A 24047-nucleotide genomic window follows, 5' to 3' on the forward strand; every position below is an offset into this window, starting at 1 on the left:
CAGGAATACAGGAAACATACCTAAACATAATAAAGGCAATTTACAGCAAGCCGACAGGCAACATCACATTAAACAGAGAGAGAGAAACTCAAAGCCACTCCACTAAAATCAGGCAAAAGACAAGGCTGTCCACTCTCCCCATATCTATTTAATATAGTACTCAAAGTACTAGCTAGAATAATAAGACAACAAAAGAGATCAAGGAGATACAAATGGGAATGGAAGAAGTCAAACTTTTGCTATTTGCAGATAATATGATAGTATACTTAAGTGACCCCAAAAATTCTACCAGGGAACTCCTACAGCTGATAAACACCTTCAGTAACGAGGCGGGATACATGATTAACTTAAAAAAAATCAGTAGCTCTCCTATATGCAAATGATAATGGGCCAAGAAAGAAATCAGAGAAACATCACACTTTACAACAGCCACAAATAATAAAATACCTTGGAGTAACTCTAACTAAGCAAATGAAAGTCCTGTATGACAAGAACTTGAAGTCCCTGAAGAAAGAAACTGAAGAAGATATCAGAAAATGGAAAGATCTCCCATACTCATGGATAGGTAGGATTAACATAGTAAAAATGGCAATCTTACCAAAAGCAATCTACACATTCAACGCAATCCCCATCAAAATATCAACACAATTCTTCACAGACCTTGAAAGAACAATACTCAACTTCATATAGAAAAACAAAAAACCCAGGATAGCTATAAGAATCCTGTAGAATAAAGCCACCACTGGAGGCATCCCACCCCTGACCTCAAACTCTACTATAGAGCTAGAGTAATAAAAACAGCTTGGAATTGCACAAAAACTGACATGTGGACCTATTGAATCAAACTGAAGACACTAGCACTAATCCTAATACCTACAAACACCTGATTTTTGACAAAGAAACAGAAACTGTACAATGGAAAAAAGAAAGCATCTTCAACAAATGGTGCTGGCATAACTGGATGTCAACATGTAGAAGATTGCATACAGATCCATATCTATTGCCATGCATAAAACTCAAGTCCAAGTGGATCAAAGACCTCAACATAAATCCTGTTACACTGAATCTGTTAGAAGGGAAAGTAGGAAGTAGCCTTGAACGAATTGGCACAGGACCACTTTGTAAATATAATACCATTAGCTCAGACACTGAATAAACTGGGCCTCCTGAAACTGAGAGTCTGCTGTAAGGCAAAAGACACAGTAAACAGGACAAAAATTACAGCCTACAGAATGGGAAAAGATCCTCACCAACCCCACATCTGACAGAGGGTTGATCTCAAAAATATACAAATAACTCAAAAACCTAGATAGCAAAATACCAAACAATTCAATTAAAAAATAGGCTACAGAGCTAAACAGAGAATTCTCAACAGAAGAATCTTAAATGGCCAAAGATATTTAAGGAACATCCCTAGTCATCAGAGAAATGCAAATCAAAAGGATTCTGAGATACTATCTTACACCTGTCAGAATGGCTAAGATCAAAAACTCTGATAACAGCTTATGTTGGAGAGGATGTGGAGCAAAGGGAACACTCCTCTACTGTTGGTGGGAGTGCAAACTTGTACAGCCACTTTGGAAATCAGTATGGTGGTTTCTCAGAAAATTGGGAATCAATCTATGTCAAGACCTAGCTATACCACTCATGGCCATATACCCAAGGAATGCTCAATCAAACCACAAGGACACATGCTCAAGTATGTTCATACTAGTATTACTACTGTAATAGGCAGAACCTGGAAACAACCTACACGACCCTCAACCGAAGAATGGATAAAAAAAATGTGGTACATATACACAATGGAGTACTACTCAGCAGTAAAAAACAATGACATGTAATTTGCAGGCAAATGGATGGAACTAGAAAATATCATCCTGAGTGAGGTAACCCAGACTCAGAAAGACAAGAATGACATGTACTCACTGATAAGTGGATACTAGATGTAAAGCAAAGGATAACCAGACTACAACCTACAGCTCCAGATAAGCTAGCTAGCAAGGAGGACCCTAAGAAAGACGAATGGAGGACACTAAGAAAGATGCATGGATCGCCCTGGGAAACGTAAATAGATGAATTCTCCACTAGTGAAATGGGGGTGAGGGGAGGCAATAAAGGGTAGGGGAGAGGGAATGAGAACATAAGGGACTGGGATAGCTGAACTGGGGGAGGGGCAGAGTAAGAGAGCAATGAGATACCTGGATAGAGACATCATGAGGATAGGGAGAAATCCAGTGGTGCTAGTGAAGTCCCCAGGAATTCACAAGAATGACCCCAGCTTAGACTACTAGCAATAGAGGAGAGGGTGCCTGAGGTGGCTTACCCCAGTAATCAGAAATAGTGAATACCCTAACTGTCATGACAGCGCCCTCATCCAGTAACTGATGGAAGCAGATGCAGAGATCCACAGCCAGGATGAGCTCCAGGATTCCAGTCAAAGAGAGGGAAGAGGGATTCTATGAGCAAGGGGCATCAAGATCATGAACGGGGAAACCCACAGAGACAACCAAACCAAGGTAATGGGAACTCGTGAACTTTAGACCAAAAGCTGGCGAGTCTCTATGGGACTGGACTAGGTCCCTTCATAAATGAGACAGGTGTGTAGCTTGATCTGCTTAAAAAGCCCCCTGGCTGCAGGATCAGATTCGATCTCTGGTGCATAAGGTCACCTTTTGGAACAAATTACATATGGTGGGAAACATTGCACAGCCTTGATGCAAGGGGAGGGGACTGCATCTGCCTCTACTGAATGTACCAGGCTCTGCTAACTCCCCATGTGAGGCCTTGCCTTTACAGAAGAGGGAATGGAGGATGGGTTCAGAGGGAAGGCTGGGAGGGAGGGGATGGAAAGAGGAAAGGAGGGGGATTTGTCACTGGTATATAAAATGAGTAAGAAGATTTCTTTTTTTCTTTTTTTTTTTTTTTTTGGTTTTTTCGAGACAGGGTTTCGCTGTGTAGCTTTGCGCCTTTCCTGGAGCTCACTTGGTAGCCCAGGCTGGCCTCGAACTCACAGAGATCCGCCTGGCTCTGCCTCCCGAGTGCTGGGATTAAAGGCTTGCGCCACCACGCCCGGCTAGAAGATTTCTTAAAATGAAAAAAAAAAAAAAAAAAAGATAGGTAAAGTTGAATGAATTTCAGAGGGAGAAAATGTACAAATTTTCTTTTTATTTAATGGTTTCCTTATTGGAACATGATTTCATAATATGAAAAAATTTTTCTTGAACATTTTACTCTTAACCAGGTATGGTGGTGAAAGCCTTTAATTCCAGCAATAGGGAAACAGAGGCAGGTGGATCTCTGAGTTCAGGACCAGCCTAGTCTACATAATGTGTTCCAGGATAGCCAGGTCTTCATGAGATCCTGTCTCAAACAAAAGAAAAAACCAACAACAACAACAACTTCATTTTGCTAGTGTGTTCTTAGTGCTGGAATAGAATACTACTAAACCAGTTGTTATTGTGTAGGGAGATGATGAGTGCAAAGCAATGTATCCAAGTATGTGGATATAAGACTACCTCTACTTTCACTCTTTAGGTATCATCAACCTCTGTGGGTACATAGGGGCTATGTGCCCTTGTGTGTGTTTGGGGAGGCTATGTGCACTTGTGTATTACAGGCATGTGGACTTGTATGTGTTGGGGCTATGTGCACTTCTAGGAAGGCAGGAGCAAGCAGGCCAGAAGAGATCCAGTATTTTGATCTTTCACACTCTACCTTATTCCCTCAAGACAGAGCCTCTAACTGACTTTGGAGCCAGGCTTCAGGTTGGTTCGCAACCCTTATTTTTTGCTGCCTCCCCTGGTTCTGGGATGACCAACATGCACACAGTCATGCTTGGCTTCCCGTATGAGTGCTAATATCTGAATTCAGGTCCTCTTCTCATGCTAGCTGTCTGTCACTGAGCCATCTCTCCATCCTCCTTCCTACCGCTTATACCCCAAAGACAAAGTCTATCACTAGCCTGGAAGTCACAAAGTACGCTAGGGTGACTAGCCAGGGATTCCCAGGAATCCTTCTGTCTCCAATCTCCCCAGCTCTGAGAGTACACCCGCAGGCTGACATGCTCAGCTTTTTTATGTACCTTCTGGGAATGGAAATCAGATCACCATGCTTGCAATGGCAAGCACTTTAGTGGCTAAATTGTCTCCCCAGCTAAAATCAAGTTATTTTTATGAGTGTGTTGGCTAGTTTTATGTCAACTGGAGAGTCATCTGAGAAGAGGGAACCCCAACTGAGAAAATGCCTCCATAAAGCCAAGGCTATAAGTAAATCTGTGGGGGCACTTTCTTATTAGTAATTAATGTGGGAAGACCCAGCCCATTATGGGATGTGATGATCCTAGGTTCTATAAGAAAGCAGGCTGAGCAAACCATGGTAGCAAGCCAGTAAGCAGCACTCCTCCATGGCCTCTACATCGGCTCCTCCCTCCAGGTTTCTTCCCCCAGTGCTTTCGATGGTGAACTGTTACATGGAACAGGGAGTGAAATAAACCCTTTCTTCCCCAAGTCACTTTTGGTCATGGTGTTTCATCACAGCAATACTAACTCTAATGCAGTGAGAAAAGCCTTTCCCTCAAGAGACAAGAAATTAATTGCTTGCTTGAGGGCATTTACCCCAGGCTGGTCTGAAGCTCATTATGCAGTGATTCTCTTGTCTCCACCTCCAAAGTGCTGATATTCAGGTGTGAGCTACCATGCCTGGCTGACTTTTATTTATCTGAAATATATAAAGGTACAAAGACTAGAGTATCATTTTTTATAGCTGAGAAAATTCGAGGCACACAGCAAAGTGGCTTGCTTCGTGCTACCTGAGATATTGACAATAGTGATGAAATGTGAATTCAGTTCTCCAGACTCTTATCTAAAGCTTCTAATTACCCCGCCTCAATTAAATCCAATCTTTTCCCATATTCCCAAACTGATAATGTAAATGCAAGTCAGGAAAGCTACACGCAATTATCTGGCATGGCTAACCACGTCCATATTATTATTATTATTGTTATTATTATTATTATCGTCATCCACCGTTATTATTAAGCGCAGTGACCGCTCCTCCAAAAGTATTAAGGACGAACACTGAGGAGTCTCAGAGGACAGGAAAGAGACTGGCAATTCAACCACCTCCTCTCTTCGATGCGGCTGCAGCTGGCCCCTGCACACAGAACTTCTCACGTCCTTCGCGAGGCATCAAACTCCTCCAGGGGAACTCTCTGGTTAGCCGCCTGCCATTCTCCCTGTCCCTGGCGAGTCCAGGCCTCCAGCCACCACTGAAGATGCAGGCAGAGCAGCCGGCTGCACCAGTTCCTCCCCTGCCGAGGCACCTTGCCATGCTCTGGTCCTCACATCTCCTCGTTCTCCCCCATCCTCCGCTCTCACCACCCAGCCCAAACCATGACACCGTCCCGACCCGGCTTCTACGAGCGTCTCCATCAACCTCAGATGGACGCCGCTCAGGACGATCAGCGGACAGCAAGCGCACGTGGGGACGATCTGCTTCCGTGAGGAGCGCGGCCGGCCTGCGGCGGACGGACTCAACATGGACCTGCGGCCGACCTCTGCTGCTCCCACCGCCTGGGGCGGGGACCCCGAATGTGGCCGACCTCCAGTCGGGTACCGGGCGACCAGCGACACCTGCCTGAGGACGCTCGCCCAGGCCCAGAGACACAGCCCCGGTGCCTTCATCTTACCTCGCTCTACAGCAGCGGCGGAGGCCTCGCTTTACTGCTGTCGCGGTAATCGTCGCAAAGGAGCCGTCAAGCGCGCAGCCTCACAAGCTGGCCCAAGTAATGTCTGGGGTGGCCTGCGACCTTCCGCGTTTTCTGCCGCTTCGCTGTCCCACGTTCTCAGAGCCCTGCTGTTTGCCTGGCCTTTAGAAAGCCGCAGGCAGCCAGCCCTTCAGCAGCACCGAGGCTGCCAGCGAGTTTAGAAAAACCTCAGAGAGCAAAGCAGAACTGTCTCCCCTGGTGTGCTGGTTCACCAGACAGCGCAGAGCTTGGGCTACATGCAAACTTCGGCTGGATAAGGATTCCTCCCTTCCTCCCTCCCCTCTTACTTCCTCCTGCCATTCTTTCTCTTGCTCTGTGTGTCTCTCTGTCTCTGTCTCTCCCCACCCCCCCCCCCCCCCCCCGCCAGCTACCCTTTCTGTAAGCAGACTTACTAAGCTTACTAAGCAGATTCAGAATAACTCCTTGGATTCTGCTTTGGATACCGTTACTTGCGATTTAGATACCATTGCTTCTGATTGGGGAAAGAGCGGGAAAGATCCTTTTGTAGTGATGTATAAGCTTAACAGGTTGAGCTGCCTAATTGGCATCCAGATGCTGTCTTCCAGATTAGAGCTGGAAACAAACAGTTCTGGGACTAGCATCTTTTCCTTTTAAAGATGTAGTTAGAGTTACTCGTTAGTGTTAGATATGGATTTTGATAGGAATTTCTGAAAATTACAAAACACTAAACAAATTATTGTAGTTTTAAGTCTGCTCCAAAAAATTTACTGAGAGCCCATAGAAAAAGATGAATTAATTTACCCTCCACATCCAGTTCTGTATTATGTAACTCAAGCTGGCCTTAAACTCTCCATGTAGCCTAGGGTGGCCTTCAACAGGTCCTAGTGCTTCCACATCTCAAGTGCTGGGATTACAAGTTTGTACTGCCATGCTTGACTTAAAGAGAATTTTTCTAAAAACTGTAATGGGATGTGACCCTTCCAAAAAGTCACTATTAAGCCTGGCATGCCTATGACTCAATCATTCCAGACAACAAGTCAGTTGGGTCAGGAGTCAGGCATTGTCTTTTAACAAAAAAAAAAATTAAAATTGATGCAACCTGTAGTGTTAAGAGGAAATATTTAAAAGAAATGAAGTGTTTATTATGCTAAATAACATGGAAATTCTAAGTGGGAAGACCGCTCAGGTTTTTATAAGTGAATGCTTTTCAAATGCATAGTTGTAAGTGTTGTAGCTCTGAAGGGAAAAGCTTTCCCAATGCAAGTGTTACAGCTCTGTTCCAGCAATGGGGGAATGGTTTCCCTAGCAAAAGTGTTACAGCTCTGCTGGGGGGGGCAGTATTTTCTCAGCAGAAGTGTTATAGCTCTGCTCCTACTCAAGGAGGAATCCTGGCAGTCAGAATATCACAAAGTCACACAGCTCAACAAATCGCACACATGGGTTATTGGGAGGGAAAAAAGTTAGCTACACAAGCAGCAGGGAACTGACCAGAATGCAGGGTTCATATAGGGTGTCTTGGGTGGGTAGGGAAGAGCTTTTCAGGGTAGCCGGGGATTGGTGGGATTCTGTGTACTGATCTTTAGCTAGCTCAGAGATTGGTAGGATTCTGTGGCCTGATCTTGGGGCAAGCTGAGGGATTGGTGGGATTCTTCTTCTTGGCCCTGGTCTTGTCCTGAAGTCAGTATCAGGGTGTTTTTCCTTGGCCTTCTTACCCTACAATAGCAAATCTTGTCCTCATTCACCTTGAAAAGAGGCCGTTAGTAGACTACCCAGTTTTCTGATTGAAGCTTAAGTTAGATCTCATTGTTTTTTCCTCCATAAGCACAGTCATAATGTGTCATCTAATTTTCAAGTTTCTGTTACTATAAAGTGGACCAGGATTTAAAGATATATGTCAAAGAGAGAATTTGGATCCCCTCAAAGAAAATTGGCAGTCCTTTTCATTTGAGTACCTTAAACATAAATTGTCAGCAACTTTTGTGGCAATTTACCTCTAAAGATTCCCCCACTTGCAAGTAACTTTATGCTTCTCAACATAAGCTGGAAAAGTAAAAGCCCCATCTACCACTGGAAGTTGGAAAATAACAAGGTAAATACAACCATTCCCAATGGTCCTGTTAATAGCTTGAATGTGAAGCACTCCCTTAAATGCTTCTGTTGGAATACTTTTGGTCTCTTCTAGCTACTGGCAGTTTTAGAATCTTGGAAAGGTAGGGTTCTAAAACCCTGGAGGAAGTGGGCCATTAGAGGGGACAGGCCTTAAGGTTTACAGCCCAGACACACTTTCAGTCTGCTCTCTGCTCCCTGGTCCACTCCATGTAGATGTGAGTAGACTCAGCCACCTGCCCCTGCTGCCATAAAATCTGCCATGCCCTCCCTCCCATGACAGACTTTAACTTCTCCAACTATAAGCCAAAGGGAACACTTATTCCCCTAAGTTACTGTTGTCAGATATTGTTAAAGCAACTAAGAAATAGTACTTCTCAAGCATTTCAGACAGACACTTTTGAGACTTTAGTACACCATAAAAATGTTTTAATCTGGTTAACGAAATTTAAAGCTGTTGGAAAGGATACAAGGATGAATAAAAATAGCCTGTTAGAAGTGAACGAATCATCTTTCGAGAATTACCCAGGTGTGTGGATACACAACCCAAACCAGCAACATTTGTGGTATCCTATGGGAACAGTACCAGCCCTAACCACTCACATGCACATACTAAGCACTTATATGCATATACATATACCTAAGTAAAAATAATTCTAAAAAATTCTTTAATATCCATCTGAACAGGTAATTTTTCCTAGGGGACATACATGCACTTTCAAATGTGGAAGTCTTAGATTCTTCAGACAATACTGGAAAGTGACAGCACAACTATAAGTGACCTGGTATACATGCATGTAGACACTCCAATTGGCATATCCCAGCATCTAGTTTCTACAACCTGCCACCCATGCTGATATATATACATATATCATATGATCTTTCTTCTGGATGGACCTTGGGAGCAGTTACACGGGTTCCCAAGGAAATTTTAGGGATGGCAAGGAAGGGAGTTCTGGGGTACTGGCTATGTTGTATAATAATCTAAAATTGGGTATGTCAGTGGAAGTCTGAGGAATTCCGCCACTAGTTTCACTTCCGGTAGCTGTGATAAAATACTCTGGAAACAGCAATTTAGAAGGGAAGGCTTATTTTGTCTCACAGTCCCAGATTACAGTCTATCATATTAGGAAGTCAAAGAGGCAAAAGCTTGAGGGAGTTGGTCACATTATAACAAAAACCAGAAGAGATCAAAGAATTAATGTATTAGAGTATTCAGTTAGCTCTCTCCTCTTTAGTCCAGGATCCACCTGGTGAAATGGTGCTGTGCTGTGGAATATTGTTCTGTATTCTGTGAATGTGTGTTGCTCTGATTGGTTGATAAATAAAATACTGATTGGCCAGTAGACAGGTAGGAAGTATAGGCAGGGTAAACAGACTAAAGGAATGCTGGGAAGAGGAAGAACAGAGTTGGGAGTTGCCAGCCAGACACAGAGAAGGCAAGATGACAAGGCAGAACTGAGAAAAGGTACCAAGCCACATGGCTAAACATGGATAAAAATTATGGGTTAATTTAAATGTAAGAGCTAGTCAGTAAAAGCTTGAGCTAATGGCCAAGCAGTTATAATTAATGTAAGGCTCTATGTGTTTACTTGGGGGATGTGAGTAGAAGAAATTTGTCACAACTGCTGGTGAGCTGAAGCACTGGAAAACTTTTACTACATTTGGTGCCCAACGTGTTGGTTCGAGTTTCCACCTGAAACCTGAGAATACTTAATAAGCGATTCTAAACAGAACCAAAAACAGGTTCCTGCTTCATGTCTCATGCGGGCAATGAGATGATGCAGCATTTGGGCTTGATTGCAGCATGGCGGATTCCCGTGGAGTTACACAGAAGTTTCTGCAAGCTGCGCAACCTGGTCGTGGTGGATATAGCTTTTGCTAGTACAAGAAAAAAAAAGTTTCTGGGCTACGTGCTGCTTTAATAGAGGCATAGACCCACTGTTTCTAAGAGTTGATGTTATACGTGGCCCAGAGCTGGAGGTGAATTAGTTCTGCCACGTTGAAAAGCTGAAATGGGTGAAGTCAGCAGCCAAGGCTGCCGTTTTTCATCCTGGCCAAGCAGTTTAGCAGTTTCAAGTTTCTCCTGGTCAGAAAAGGATTATAGATTCAGAGTAAGACTGACTCAGATGGGATAAACCATAAACAGTTTATAGTGTGTGTGTAAAAATGTACGTAGGCTTGTAAGAGAGAGGAAAAGGAATATAGACAGTTATATAAAGAAATAAAAAGTTTTAAAAGTGTTTAAAGAGAAAGTAAAAGTAATATAAAAAATAAGCCACATATCACACAGAGAGTCTGGATCATGTTGTCTTTGGGGTTTTTAACTGCAGAAAGTCATTGATTATAAAAGCTGTATATATATTGTATCTGGACTTCAAAGTTTATGTCTAAGGATATGTTACTTTGGAAAAGAGGTTCTGCTTTTGTTTCCACAGAAGATGAGAACCTGTGGAATGCTTCCAGGCTAATATGGTTTAATCAAGGAAGACCCCCTGAGAGGCTCAGATGATCCAACATCCCAAAATCGCTTTAAGGCAACTGGCTCAGAGAATATAGCCTCACAGACAATACCAGTAAGGACTTGACCATAATTCTTAACTTTCTCAGGATCCCCATTAGATAGCCAGCACTTGCATCCTGCAGAAGTATTGTGAGAAGCTATGCCCAGATTCCTAAAATATTGTTTATGAATGTTTATTTTTATTTAAAGCAGGTTGATTATAAATGCAATCTCTTTCTATAGAAGAAAAGGGAATAGTATAGATATGATAGGATGTAAGAGTAGATTAATGAACCTACTTTTTTTTTTTTTTTTTGGTTTTTCGAGACAGGGTTTCTCTGTGTAGCTTTGCGCCTTTCCTGGATCTCGCTCTGTAGACCAGGCTGGCCTCGAACTCACAGAGATCCACCTGGCTCTGCCTCCCGAGTGCTGGGATTAAAGGCGTGCACCACCACCGCCCGGCTTAATGAACCTACTTTTAAAGAGCCACAACATATTTAAAAATGTTTCACATTGCTATGGATTTTAGTTTATTGATACAAATTTAGAGTTGATTTTGTTATACTATATATATATATATTTTTTTTTCTACTCGTTTAAGGTATTATGTTTATGTAACTCATTTAAATTGTAATGGATAATTAAGCAATACCGATTAATAATTAGTCTTCTATGATAGTCAAACTTAGGTTAAGTTTCCTTGGTATTCACAGATATAATTGTTATGTAGGTAATCTTCAAGCACTTCAAAGACCTAAAATGTATGGCATTTAAAATGTTTTTAAAACTTAGACTTTCTGGACAGTGAGACATGTCTGCTCCTGGCAGCACTGATTTACTTCAGAGAGGAGGATGGGTATCGAAGACACTCCATATGGAGTTTATATTCTTCTTGGCAAAAATAGCCATTTGGGCAAGAAACTATTCTTGCCTGGACTGCTGATAAAATATTGTATTGAGTGGACATGCAGGTCCCATAGGAAGGTGACCACTGAACTTTGCAAGGCATGATGGTCCTTCAGGTTCCTGCTTCGCAAAAGAAACTGCCAGACATTCTACAGGACACAGAGAGAAGCAACTGAGATATTTTAGGCCTATAGGCTGAAGATGGATGCCCCAATGTTGCAGAAGAACTTTGGATGACTGTCAAGGCAGCCAGCTGTCTCTGTCATTCTAGATTTTTGGAAGTTGCTTAAAATGTTCTTCCTGTTTACTTAGGTAATATTATATCTCCTTCTGAGATCTTTGATGTAGTTGAAGACTAGACAGTTATAATATCCCTTGGTTATGATAAAATATAAATTAGATATGAAACTTTAAACTCACAAATATAAGAGATAGAATATTTTCTTTAATTTTGCGAAATACAAATAGACTAGATATAATATCTATATATAATATAGATATATATAACTCTAATTCTTGCTTGATAACTGTTTTGGTATATGCAATTTTTCTATGTTAAAGTTAAAACCTTCCTTTTTGATTAGACAGAAAATGGGAAGTGCTGTGGAATATCGTTCTGTATGCTGTGAATGTGTGTTGCTGTTTGGTTGATAAATAAAATGCTGATTGGCCAGTAGACAGGCAGGAAGTATAGGTGGGGCAAGCAGACTGAAGGAATGCTGGGAAGAGGAAGAACAGAGTTGGGAGTTGCCAGCCAGACACAGAGAAGGCAAGATGAAAAGGCAGATCTGAGAAAAGGTACCAAGCTACATGGCTAAACATAGATAAGAATTATGGGTTAATTTAAATGTAAGAGCTAGTCAGTAATAAGCTTGAGCTAATGGCCAAGCAGTTATAATTAATATAAGCCTCTGTGTGTTTACTGGGGATGTGAGTAGGAGGGATTTGTCCTGGCCACCGGCCAGCTGGGACACAGGAAAACTACTACAGTGCTATCCACATTTAGGGTAGGTCTGCACACCTTATTAATTCAAATAAGGAAGCACCCCCATAGGCATGGCTACATACTAATCTATTGAGACAGTACCTCACTGAGACTCTCTTCTCATGTGAGTCTATATTGACTTGGGTCAAGTAGACAATTAACACTAACCATCAGACACCATTAAGAAGTTCCATTAGGTGAAGTTAGGAGCTTATTTCCATCATGGAGTTTCAGGATGAATCAATGTGAAGCAGAGTTGGGTTAACTAGAAGTTTTACATATATAAGCGTGTGTGTGTGTGTGTGTGTGTGTGTGTGTGTGTGTGTGTGTGTGTATCCCAGACTTTATATATACATATATATCCCAGAGAGAGGAGCTCCTTTCCCTACCCATGCCATAAATTTTGCATTTTTATCTTGAGTCAGGTAGATGATTATGGAAACCAAATAGACACAATTCCTGGATCTCCCCCAGGGATTCCTTCTGATGTAATAATATGAAGTGGACACACAGTCAGGATCTGTAACCCAAATGTCTGGTGCATGTAATTTTTCTTTCAAGATAGGGTTTCTCTGTGTAACAGCTCCTTCACTTTGTAGACAAGGCTGGCCTTGAACTCACAGAGACCCACCTGCCTCTGCCTCCCAAGTACTGGGATTAAAGGTATACACCACCACCACCTTGGCTGCATGTACATTCTTGTACCATACTGTATATACTACTGGATAGTTCTATTTAGAATATGAAGACACTTCTCTTAATACCATAGATTCTATCACTGATGGAGAGTTACAAGGAAGCACAGTAATAAAATCAATCCCTTTGGTGTTGACCTTAAGCAAGGTGTGTAGTTGGTGGGTTTTTTTTGTTTTGTTTGTTTTGTTTTGTTTTGTTTTTTGTTTTGTTTGTTTGTTTGTTTGTTTTACTCTTTTGCGGGCCCGCCACCCAGCTCTCAAATAAACCACACACGGAGGCTTATTATTACTTATAAATGCCCAACCTTAGCTTGGCAATGACACTATGGCTTTTAAAATATTCTCATACTTAATAAACAACTAGATATTTAAATACAAGTTGCTAAAAATCAAACACTGACAAAAAAGAAAGCAAAGAAAATGTTTAATTTTTAGAAGGGATAATACAGGGGCTTTTGAGAAAACCTGAAGTAGAACATATTATACATAACATACAATCATTTCAACAAACAAGTTACTGGACTTTATACCCATTTTAAGTTTAAAAACAGCATTTAAAAGGCTTTGTTTTGTTTCTAAGGAAAATGAGGCACTGTGCTCATTTCAAACACTCTTGTAGCACTGATCTATCATGTGTATTTTATAGTGGTCTTCATCCACAACTTAAAGGTTAAACCTGAGGAACTGGAATTTTTGTTATCACAGCTGCATAGCAAAATCATGTCCAGATAATAGACATACCAAAATCCTGTAGAGTAGGATAACTTGTAAACCATTTAATATGTCCAATTTAGAGCAACACAAATATGTTCAGATAATAATTGATATAGGTTAATGAACAAGGTTTTGAAATGTTTTTCAATAAAGCTGATGAATATTTGCCAAATGCAACAAATAGTTAAACCATCTTGTTGTAGGAGAAGGGTTATTTCATCCAAATTCACTCTGCAAGGGCTACCAGTCTATCCTAAATGGAAAGTGCAAATTCCTGATGGAAAAGGAGCTGAAGTAATTTGCTTATTTAGGTTCCACTCTACACATGAATGCTATGGAGGAACTTTACAACTCTAGAAGTTATGTAGTTGATGAGACAATATATGAAGACTGTCATGCACAATGTAAATTAATAATAGAAGACATTTTAATAGGAAGTCATCTTTTAAAAAATCATTTAAAAATCACTGGTAATACCAACTTTAAGAACATGCTTTTTCAAAGTAAACAGCATTTACAAGTATCCAAATACATACAGCCATTATTAATGACACCTGCACCCTTTACAGAGGACTCCATTTCATTACACTCCTCACAACAGCCCTGTGAGGTAGGCTATACAATATACACTATTTTAAGTAAGGCAATAGAGACCGAAAGGTGGTGAGTGATTTACAAAGAGGTCATAGATTATTGTATGGGAGAACTATAATGATTAATTTTAAATACTTAAAAGAATGCCAAAAATCTTAAAGCCTAGCAGCTTTTAATGACGCTATTCCCCAACTTTAGCTATTATATCTTAATAGAATCAGTTATGAATTTGATTTTAGAGTCTACATTAAAAGATCAATGAGACTCAGTCCTTTGGTACCTTAGAGATACTGGAAATGCTCAAAAGAATTTTTTCTCATAGTCCTGTACTCTCCAAAAAGTTCCAATATTATTAAAATGTTTTACTAATCTCTTCCAATTTGACTTCTTTTAAAATTGGTATAAATTTCCAAGTCAAGAAAATACAGTCACTGACCCTGTCCTACATACTGCAAATCCTCTACATATTTCTTCCTAAGCACCAAGTTAAGGTGACTATTATTAAGAAAATATATAACTTTAAACAAATATAACTAAAATGATGATGTATCAAAGTCAGTATATCATATTAACCCAGAAAAAGTACTCTTTTAATATGGTTGGGTAGTCACGATAAAAGTTCTATGGTAATTTCTGGCAATGATTACTAAGCCAATATTATTAACATTCATATGGCATGTACAACCTTTCAATTCAAACAGCAGCAGCAAACAACCCACATAAATTCCAACTGGTGGAAAATTCCTATGGTATTCAGGTTAATCATACCTCTCAGGTAACACAATACTGACATTAGAATCACAAATGTGAACACTGTTAAGATACAGATAAAACTAACAATACCAAACATGAGGTAATGTTGCTGTGATGATACTCGGTAAGAAAAGTTTTATTACCTACTGTAGTTCTGAGTGCTGGAGTTATGAAAGATATATCTGGTTGAAAATAACAACTTAATGGGGACTTGAATACTAAGTAAATTCATGCTTACCTCTTATAGACTGTATATAGTGTAAAAACAAAACCAGGAAAGAAACTTTTCCAGACTCTGTTACAATAAAATTTGTAACAGAATTAACTACAATATTACTATGTGTAGTTGATTTGATGAGGTTTTTTAAAGCTGCAACAAACATACTTTAAATTATTTGAAGTTACATCCTGGGTGTGTGTGTGTCCACGTGCATGCGTGCGTGCGTGCGTGCGTGCGTGCGTGCGTGCGTGCGTGCGTGCATGTGTGTGTGTAGGTTAGAGGACAACTTGCAAGAGTTGCTCTTCCCCTTCTATCTGCATCCCAGGGAACAAACACAGTCATCTTGGCAGTAGCTCTTTTCCTGTGATCCATCTTGCCAACCCATGAATATATGTTTTTAGGAATTTAATGACGTACTAACTAAACATTATTTTTAGATCAAGACTATAAAAGCAAAAACAGCAGAATGAGCTGCTATGATGATTTAAACTCTATGAGTTTTGAAAACCTGGACAGAAAGTAATAAAACTGATGTGCTATTATATGAATTATACGCTCATCTAACAAAGATGCTATAAAGGTTATGACTAAAACAATTACATTTTTAGCCTAGAGTAATGTGAGACTGACACACTACCTACTGTGCTAAAGAGGCACCTTAGCCTAGAGGAATATATTTCATGGTAAGATGTCTATACTGTCTTCTTTTAAGATTAATATTCTTTGGAGTTATCACTTTCCATATATATCCCTTCCCAATTTTTTTAAAAACTGTTTTTGAAAGAAACAACTTCAAATACATAAATAGCTATAATTTCATGGAAAAGATATATAGAGAGAAACTTATCAGTCTAGGTAAGTCAGGGAATAGAATATCTTGACCTACTTAAAATATTTCATCATAAATATTTTCTTTTCTTATTTATAACAAGGATCAATCATGGAAGTTCAGATTATACATAATATTATTGATGGTTTCATTCCATAAATGAGACAATGAATGCAAGTCAGTATCTCATTTTAGAATATTCAGAACAGAACATTTTCAGAACAGCGTCAGAAGGTCACACCTGGTTGTCTAGCAGTTTACGGTCACGTGACAGAGGTGCTATCAATTAAACCCACAGACAGACAAACTCTTAATACATTTTTAAAAAACTTATGCCTGGAACATTCAAAGAATCACTATATATTAAATTTCTATGTGCATTAGTCATTAAATTCTTGGTATAATACATATTTACCAAATTTAAAAGATGTGACACAATCAGCTGAGTCAAATGAATTGTAGCAAATTCCTTTTCTAAAGTGCTTAAGGCAGCTTCTTCCTGTCTATTTCCAGCTAGGTAAAACTGGGTTGGAGTTCAACTGCTAAAAGGGAAATACAATACTTCATACATGTTTTATGAAACAGCTTTTACACCTGTGATGTATCCATTACAGTCCACCTCTCCTGCATTTCCTTCATGGAAAGCAGTGGTGTTTGAGCTAGGCAGACATTAGAAATGAAGAATGACGGAGAGGACTTGCCAGCTTTCCACAGCAGACTAAGCTAAGCAAAGAAGCTCAGTATTTGTAACTCTAATGCTAATGATAATGTTAAATATTGGGATTAAGTTAACAGTTACTTTATTTTGAAATGATTTAAGTAGGCACTACAGTCAATTATTTTGAATTTAAAAAGAAGGGTGACAAACGTCCATTTACGTTAATAAACTTAGGTTTTTTAAAACTAAAATACTACAGATTTGTTCTTTTTTAAAAAATAAGAGACACTTAATAAGAATCAGAGAGAAGAAAAACCTCTGATGCTTATTTTAAAATAGAGGAATAATTAGTACCAAATATCACTTTATGAAAACAACTTGGATTCTCATTCACTGACTTTATACTTTATACTACAAATCCTCTGAGAAAATAAAACATTCCCAGTAGAAGTCACACATTTTCCAATGATTGTTTGGAAATTTTAGAAGGTCTCAAATGTTGGAATGAGCACAAGGAAGAATCACATGTATTCCTCTAGCCCTCAACAGAAGGCCCTCACCACTACAGTACAAAGCTGGCTGGCTTAAATTCAGTTGACAATGAGCATGTGTAGAGGGAAAAGGCACTGTATAAATAAGAAGACACAACTATGATATGATATCATAATGAAAAGTTCTACATAAGAAAAGTTCTATATAAGAACAGCTGGCCTTTTCATGTCATTTTTGACAAAACATACTGAGTAGCCACACACAAGCAATTCCAGTAAATTACTGCTTTCAGGTATGAGTCTACAAAATGGAGCAATTCCTTTTCCCTTAGGTCATGAAATAAACATTCCTAGAGGTAGTAGAACTCTGAAAAATGTCTTTCAAACTATGAGAAATGAAAAGTAAAATACTACTTTGGGGAACCAAAGAATATTGACATACTTTCATTCTGTAAACTGCTTTAGTATTAAAAACTACCTATGTGTTATCAAATAATACTGTAGATATCTGATATATGGAAAAATTATATCCTAGGTCAAATTTGTTTCTTCAACAGAACAACTACAATCATGTCAGTAAGCAGTAAATTTTAAGAGCAAAGACTTGTTACTATTATACAAACTACACACAGAAAGCAACAACAGACACTTCAGCAGGGAAGTTTGCCAAAGCCCAAGATACTCAAAACAAAAAAAGATTAAAAGCCACAAAAATTAATTAAAAGTTAAATTTTCATTTCTTTAAAGTTCTGAAGGCAGTTTTATAATTTCAACTTCTACTTTGGCTCAAAAAACTTGAGTTGAAAGTTTTAACTAATTTGTAATAGAAGGTTTTGCTGTTAATAACCACAGCTTTTACTCACTGTTTCACACATTCCTTTGGGAAATGTGTGCGTTTGGGAAAGACATCCATGTTCATTTTTAGAAGAATCAGAAACTTTTAAACAGTGAATGAGTGGAACAAAAAGACCAAAAAAAAAAAAAAAAAAAAAAAAAAAAAAAAAACCCCACAAAAACATTCAAATGATTGTTTGAAAAGCATGTGTCAGTTAAGTCAGATACATGTAGTTTTTGTTTCAAAACTGCTAGTTAAAGCATTCCATATCTCTGTAGAAAGAACATATAAATTATTCCAGAAAAGAATACTTTAGGAATATTTCTTTATCATCTTTCATAGACAAAAAAATGAATAATGTACTTAATTAACGAACTTCAATTCTTATTAGGAAGGGTAAAAATAAGCAATAATTATCATCAGTGCCAAATTTAATTGGAAATTTCTATCAAAGAGAGCTTTAAAAGGTAGGATTTAAGAAGAGAACAAAATCAGAAAGCTCAGCTTTTCCAATAGTATCCAGGAGCCAGGGAGGAGCAGAAGGTGCGACTCAAGAGAAGCACATGTGAATTCCATGCCCTTTGCACTGTTGAAATTCCTCCTATCTGCTTGATATTTTGGGTTATAAGAACAATATCACAGTATTTTATAGGAGAAAATAATATGAGTCTACCCAGTAAGTAAGTTCTCTATCAAAAGCTCAGCTTATTTATAAAAGGGTGAGATACACTATTATAAGAAAATTTCTCTGCCATCCCTAGGCAATGATTTAAATTTCTAGAAGCCTTAGGGGACCTCGTGTTTTAAAGCTTCAGTGAAAGGAATTAATGACAACTAGTGAGGAGAAACAAGAACATGGTGCAGAGGAAAGGCAAGCTTTAAAAGCTTTGCAGCCCAGGCCCTGGGTCCATATATAATCACACCTACTAGACGAGTCAGAGTAGCTCACAAAACAGAAAAATGGGTTTCTATGTAAATATTTCAATACCACCCTCTTCCTATTTATTACTCAAATGTCAGCCTCTTGCACGTAACTGCTTTCTTCTGTGACACCAAGTACTGTCCCGGGGCTGCTTCCTATTTGGTGCTTAATCTAACAGGTTCCAGGCTTCCAAGCAGAGCATAGCAAACCTGATTTCCACCACTCAGAAATGTCTGTGTTAGGAAATGCGTGGAAAAGGCCACCCTGTCAAGGAGGAGGGGTAATCACAGTCTCAGGTGTCATTACTGAGTGACATTGTTCAGGCTGCTCGTTGAACCAGTCATTCCATTTTCACTTTTCTGAAGTGTTCTCACAGCACTTGGAACCTGCATTCCAGTACTCAAAGAAAGTCCACCACACCAGACCTAAGACAAGACAAAGCCTCAGTTAGACCCGAATCAAATTGAACTCCAGTAATCCTGAAGTGGCCATGGAAAGGCAAATGCCACATGTATGGACAATCAACAAATCCCAAACTGGTAAGTTTCATGTCTGAGCTGGGGAGAAACGGAAAGGCTCACAGTGGCCAAAGGAAGTCTTTGCAGTAGCAGAAGCCACTGAAACTGCGCCCAAGAAAGGGAACCCAGGGCAGCAGAAACTCAAGAGACTAAAATGGATTAATCTCAGGAAACATGTTGACTGCTGGTATTTCCCTAACCTTTACAACCAGGGGACATGTACCCCAAAGAAACTTCCTATCTCACTTAATATTGAGACATGGCTTTAGATAAAGGACATATGGGCCACTGAGATGGCTCAGCAGGTAAAGGCACTATCTCTGCAAGCCAGATGACCTGAGTTTCATCCCTGGAACCCATAGTCAAAGAAGGGGAACCAACTCCTGACAGGTGATTTCCACATGCACCATGTGGCCCATAATCTATCTCTGTCTCTGTCTCTGTCTCACACACATACACACACTAATATAATGTTAAAAAAAAATCACAAATGAGCTTATGAAAGAAAGCGATTTTACTTGTAAAACAGCTCTGCTAGTCAATAAAGTTAAAAGACACTTAAAACATGAAAATATTGACCATGTAAATTATCAGCTACCACGTATATAGCAAACATGAGCTTAAAGCAAGAAAAATTTTAGAGATCATTTAAGTATTTCTACTTTCAAAGACATCCTGAAGTGCTCACTACTAACTAGAGTATTACACCAAAGTCTAAAGATTGAAATTGTTAACTGCATAGTTAACATTTAACATCTTTAAAATGAGCAGATTTGGTAATAACAAATTCCCAAATGTAAACATATTCCTCAGATATAGACAAAGCTAACTGTTTAAAGTACTCAGAAAATATACTGACTTAAACTATTCAGCAGAAGAGGGCTGGCCAGATGGCTCAGCAGTCAAGAGCACTGGTTGCCTCCAGTTAGGTTCCCATCACCAACATGGTGGCTTACAACCATCTGTAACTCCAGTTCCAGGGGTACTGGTTCCCTCTTCTGCCCTCTATGGCACCAGGAATGAATGAAGTAGACACACATTCACTGTTTACTTAGGGTTCCTATTGCTGTGATAAAACACTATGAACAAAAGCAACTTGGGAAGGAAGGAGTTTTTCTTATATTCTGTACTACAGTCCATCATCACAGGAAGTCAGAGCAGGAACTCAAGGCAGGAAGCTAAAGCAGAAGCCACGGAGGACTGCTGCTTACTCACTTATTTCTCACAATTTGGTCAGCTTGCTTTCTTATACAACCCATGACCACCTGCCATGGGGTGGCAACACCAGCAGTGAGTTGGCCTCTCCCACATCAATCAGAAAGATACTCAACAGACTTGCCTACAGCCCAATCTGATGGAGGCATTTTCTCAACTGAGGTTTCCTCTTCCCAGATAACCCTGGCTTGTGTCATGGCGAGAGAAAACCAAACGACACAACACAATACAACAAAATATACATGCAGGTAAAACCCTCATGCACATAAAATACTTTTTTTTTAATTTTGAAAAAAAAAAAATCTAGCAGAAAATTATAAAAGTAAAACACTAGAGAAAAGTCAGTTTTAAAAAGTAAGCAGTACTAGAGGAAGGGGATACCCATATGCAAAGAAGATAAAAAAGAATCTTAGCCAGACTATATATAAAAGTCAACTCAAAAGATACCAATCACAGACTTAAATGTAAAACTTAAAAACACAAAACTTGAAGAAGAAACAAGAGAGAATGTCTCAGATCAATAAGTCACTAATAAAAAGAAAGTACAAATAATGGCAAAGGTATGAAAAACTTTCACATGATTGTTGGAGTGATGCAAGTATGTCATAGCCACTGTGCATTTTAATAGCTTCTTACAAAATTAAGCATATTTTTTTTTTCTAGACAGCTCTCCTGGAACTCACTCTGAACTCCAGGATGGCCTCAAACTTACAGTGATCCACCTATCTCTGCCTCCCAGGTGCTGGGATTAAAGGTATGCACAAAGCATAAAATTTCACTGGGATTAAACAACCCTGTTACCCAAGGGAAAGGAAACCATATGTGCACACAAAAAAAATACCTATATGAATGCTTACAGTGGCTTTTATTGTTGTGCAAACTAGAGAAAAATCAAATGTCCTTGAATTGGTATATAAACAAATAATTGTATAAACTAAGCATGATGGCTCACATTTGTAAGGCAAGCATTTGGGAGACAGGTGGGAGGGTTTCAGGCCAGCCTAGTCTACCAAGAGCCCTTGTCTCAAAATAATGCAAGGTAGGGACATAGGCTGGTGGTAGTGTTCACTTAGCATGTGCAAGGCCCGAGCTGCATTCTAGGCACCGCAAAACACCCAGCACCTACAGCATATACAGGCGTGGATCACTACTCGGCAGTTGAAAAGAAGACTGACATACAGGGCAGTAAGGCTAATGGTCACCTGTGCTGTGTTGTAGCATCAAGAGGCTGTATATCATACAACTTCATCTATATGACAGTCTCAAAAAGCCAAAACTACAAGAATTGAAAATGGTTTACTTACTGTTTGGGTGGGTTGTGATGAGTAAGGCCTACTACACAGGAGCATGCCAGAATTTCCTACTGTAACAACTATCTAAACCCTGATTTATGGTAGTGGCCACATGACTGCTGGCATGTGGCAAAACTGAGAAGTGTATAATACTCTATGTAAATTATACATTAATAAACCTAACTCTAAAAATTTACCTTGTGTGCAAACAACATCCATAACTAAGTTAATAAAATTAGGCTTCCAAGGAAGGGAAATCAGAGGTTTAATAAATTTAAAACAATTTCCTCAGATTATCTATCTATATTATTGTGTAATTATAATTATTTGGAGTGGAAAATAATGGATAAACTTAATAAATACCTATAGAAAATATATCCAAATTGAAAGTGAATTAGTTTCTAATAGTATAGCTCTAAGAAGTGGGTAAAGTGGCTTCTGAGTTATATATGGTAAACAACTTGTCTTTGATTGATTCACTGGGAAAACAGCTGAAAATATACAATACAATAGAGGTTTGTGGTAAAGTTCAGAAAGTGAAAAAGAAACAACTCTCCTGATATATTAAGAATTTTCAATGAGCCAGGTGGTGGTCATGCCACCTTTAATCCCAGCACTGGGAGGACTGAGGCAGGAGGATCTCTGTGTTCAAGGCCAGTCTGGTCTACAGAGCAAGTTTCAGGACAGCCAAGGCTACACAGAGAAACTCTGTATCAAAAGACAAACAAACAAAACAAAAATACAGAAGAAAAGAACTTTCCATGAGCAACAATTTTCTTCATTAATCACCTTTATGTTTTAGTGGGAAACAGAGCATTGGCTATTAGGATTATTTTTAGGCTTAAAATCTTAAGGTTTCAGGAATAAAAACATTGATTGTGAATTTCAAAAGTAAATCCACATTCTAAATCTGCATATACCTGAATACTTTCTTCTCGGATGGAGTGTTAACACCCACAGTAAAGATGGAAGAGCACACATGTACACCAACCAAACAAGTGGCACTTGAAATGTACCATACCAATTGGAGAGGTAGCCCCCAAAGTAAAAAAGTTTTAATCAAGTCAATGGTACCTATAGTGGATCCCAGAACTCCCTACAGTAACCTAATTTTACCAGAGAAAAGCAGACAGACACAGTGTTAAAAGCAGCTATAACATTCCATTAAAAAATTAAAGGTATGTTTTCATTCTGTGTGAAGAATAGGATTGTTCTTCACAAATCAGCCTGTAGTAACTGAGTAGACCTGAAATCAAGCACATGTCATATCCTCCAAATGAAAACACCCAAATAAAGAACTCAACCTAAACTAGAATGGACCGTCTGTGATGCAGTCGTATACTGGAAGATGATGTAGTTCTAAGAACAAGTGAACAAACTAAAACCATGTGGAACACAGACAAATCTTAGACATAAGGTTAAGCCAAAAAGATACCATGCAATTCCATGAAGCTGAAAAGGAGGCTAAATGAATCTGGAACATTAAAGTCCATGACAGTGGCTAGCTCTTCCAGAAGAGCCTCTTGGGGACTGGAGGCGGGCACAGCACACCACAAGGCTGCTCTCCTTGCCTGGGTACTAGTCACAAAGGTGAGCACAGTCATGGAAATATTCATGCTTGTGATTTTATGTTAATACTGACTTTAATAAAACCTACTGAAAATATACAGAAATTTGGAAAGGGTGGGGTGGGGAAAGGGAGACAAATACAAAGGGAGTAAGGTACTTTACTTCTCAAATAATACAGCACATATTATTCTCAAAATTTTGAGCCAAATAAAATAGAAATAAGATACTAACCATGAAACCAGGCAGTACTGGTTGAGTAAATTTTGTCTTGAAGGAGTACAGCAACTGCTTTGAGTGTGCATCATAGAAAGAAAGCTGGCCTAAAAGTACAAAAAAAAAGCCTAATTTATTATCCAAAGTATAACATCTAGATTCAACATGTGACCATGCCAAAAGCCATATTTTAATATTAATTTTTGTTACAAACTGTATGAACCATACTTAACAATCCTTATAAAAATCTGAAAACATAAGGAAAAAATTCTAAATCTAATATTCTCCTGATCTTCAAGACCTT

The 24047-nt window shown here is 39.1% G+C and overlaps 2 protein-coding genes across 7 annotated transcripts in view; both read right to left on the reverse strand.

Annotated features, from left to right (window-relative positions):
• Nucleotides 1-5775, reverse strand: part of Fktn (fukutin) — a 59844-nt gene extending 54069 nt beyond the window's left edge. For 2 of the 4 annotated variants that reach the window (XM_028857750.2, XM_028857753.2), the window contains exon 1: nt 5687-5775. The gene's annotated coding sequence lies outside the window, so the exon portion shown is untranslated. The remainder of the gene's footprint in view (nt 1-5686) is intronic. The other 2 variants (XM_028857749.2, XM_028857751.2) reach the window with 2 other exon arrangements.
• Nucleotides 5776-13327: 7552 nt separating this feature from the next.
• The window catches only part of Fsd1l (fibronectin type III and SPRY domain containing 1 like), a 62175-nt gene continuing 51455 nt past the window's right edge, over nt 13328-24047 (reverse strand). For all 3 annotated transcript variants that reach the window (XM_028857770.2, XM_028857769.2, XM_028857768.2), the window contains 2 exons: nt 23762-23850; nt 13328-19361 (listed from right to left, as the gene is read on the reverse strand). In XM_028857770.2, the coding sequence (XP_028713603.1) occupies nt 19239-19361; nt 23762-23850 (212 nt within the window). In that variant the 3' untranslated portion in view covers nt 13328-19238. The remainder of the gene's footprint in view (nt 19362-23761; nt 23851-24047) is intronic.

This window comes from Peromyscus leucopus, chromosome 2 (assembly GCF_004664715.2).
Source record: "Peromyscus leucopus breed LL Stock chromosome 2, UCI_PerLeu_2.1, whole genome shotgun sequence".
Lineage (NCBI taxonomy): Eukaryota > Metazoa > Chordata > Mammalia > Rodentia > Cricetidae > Peromyscus > Peromyscus leucopus.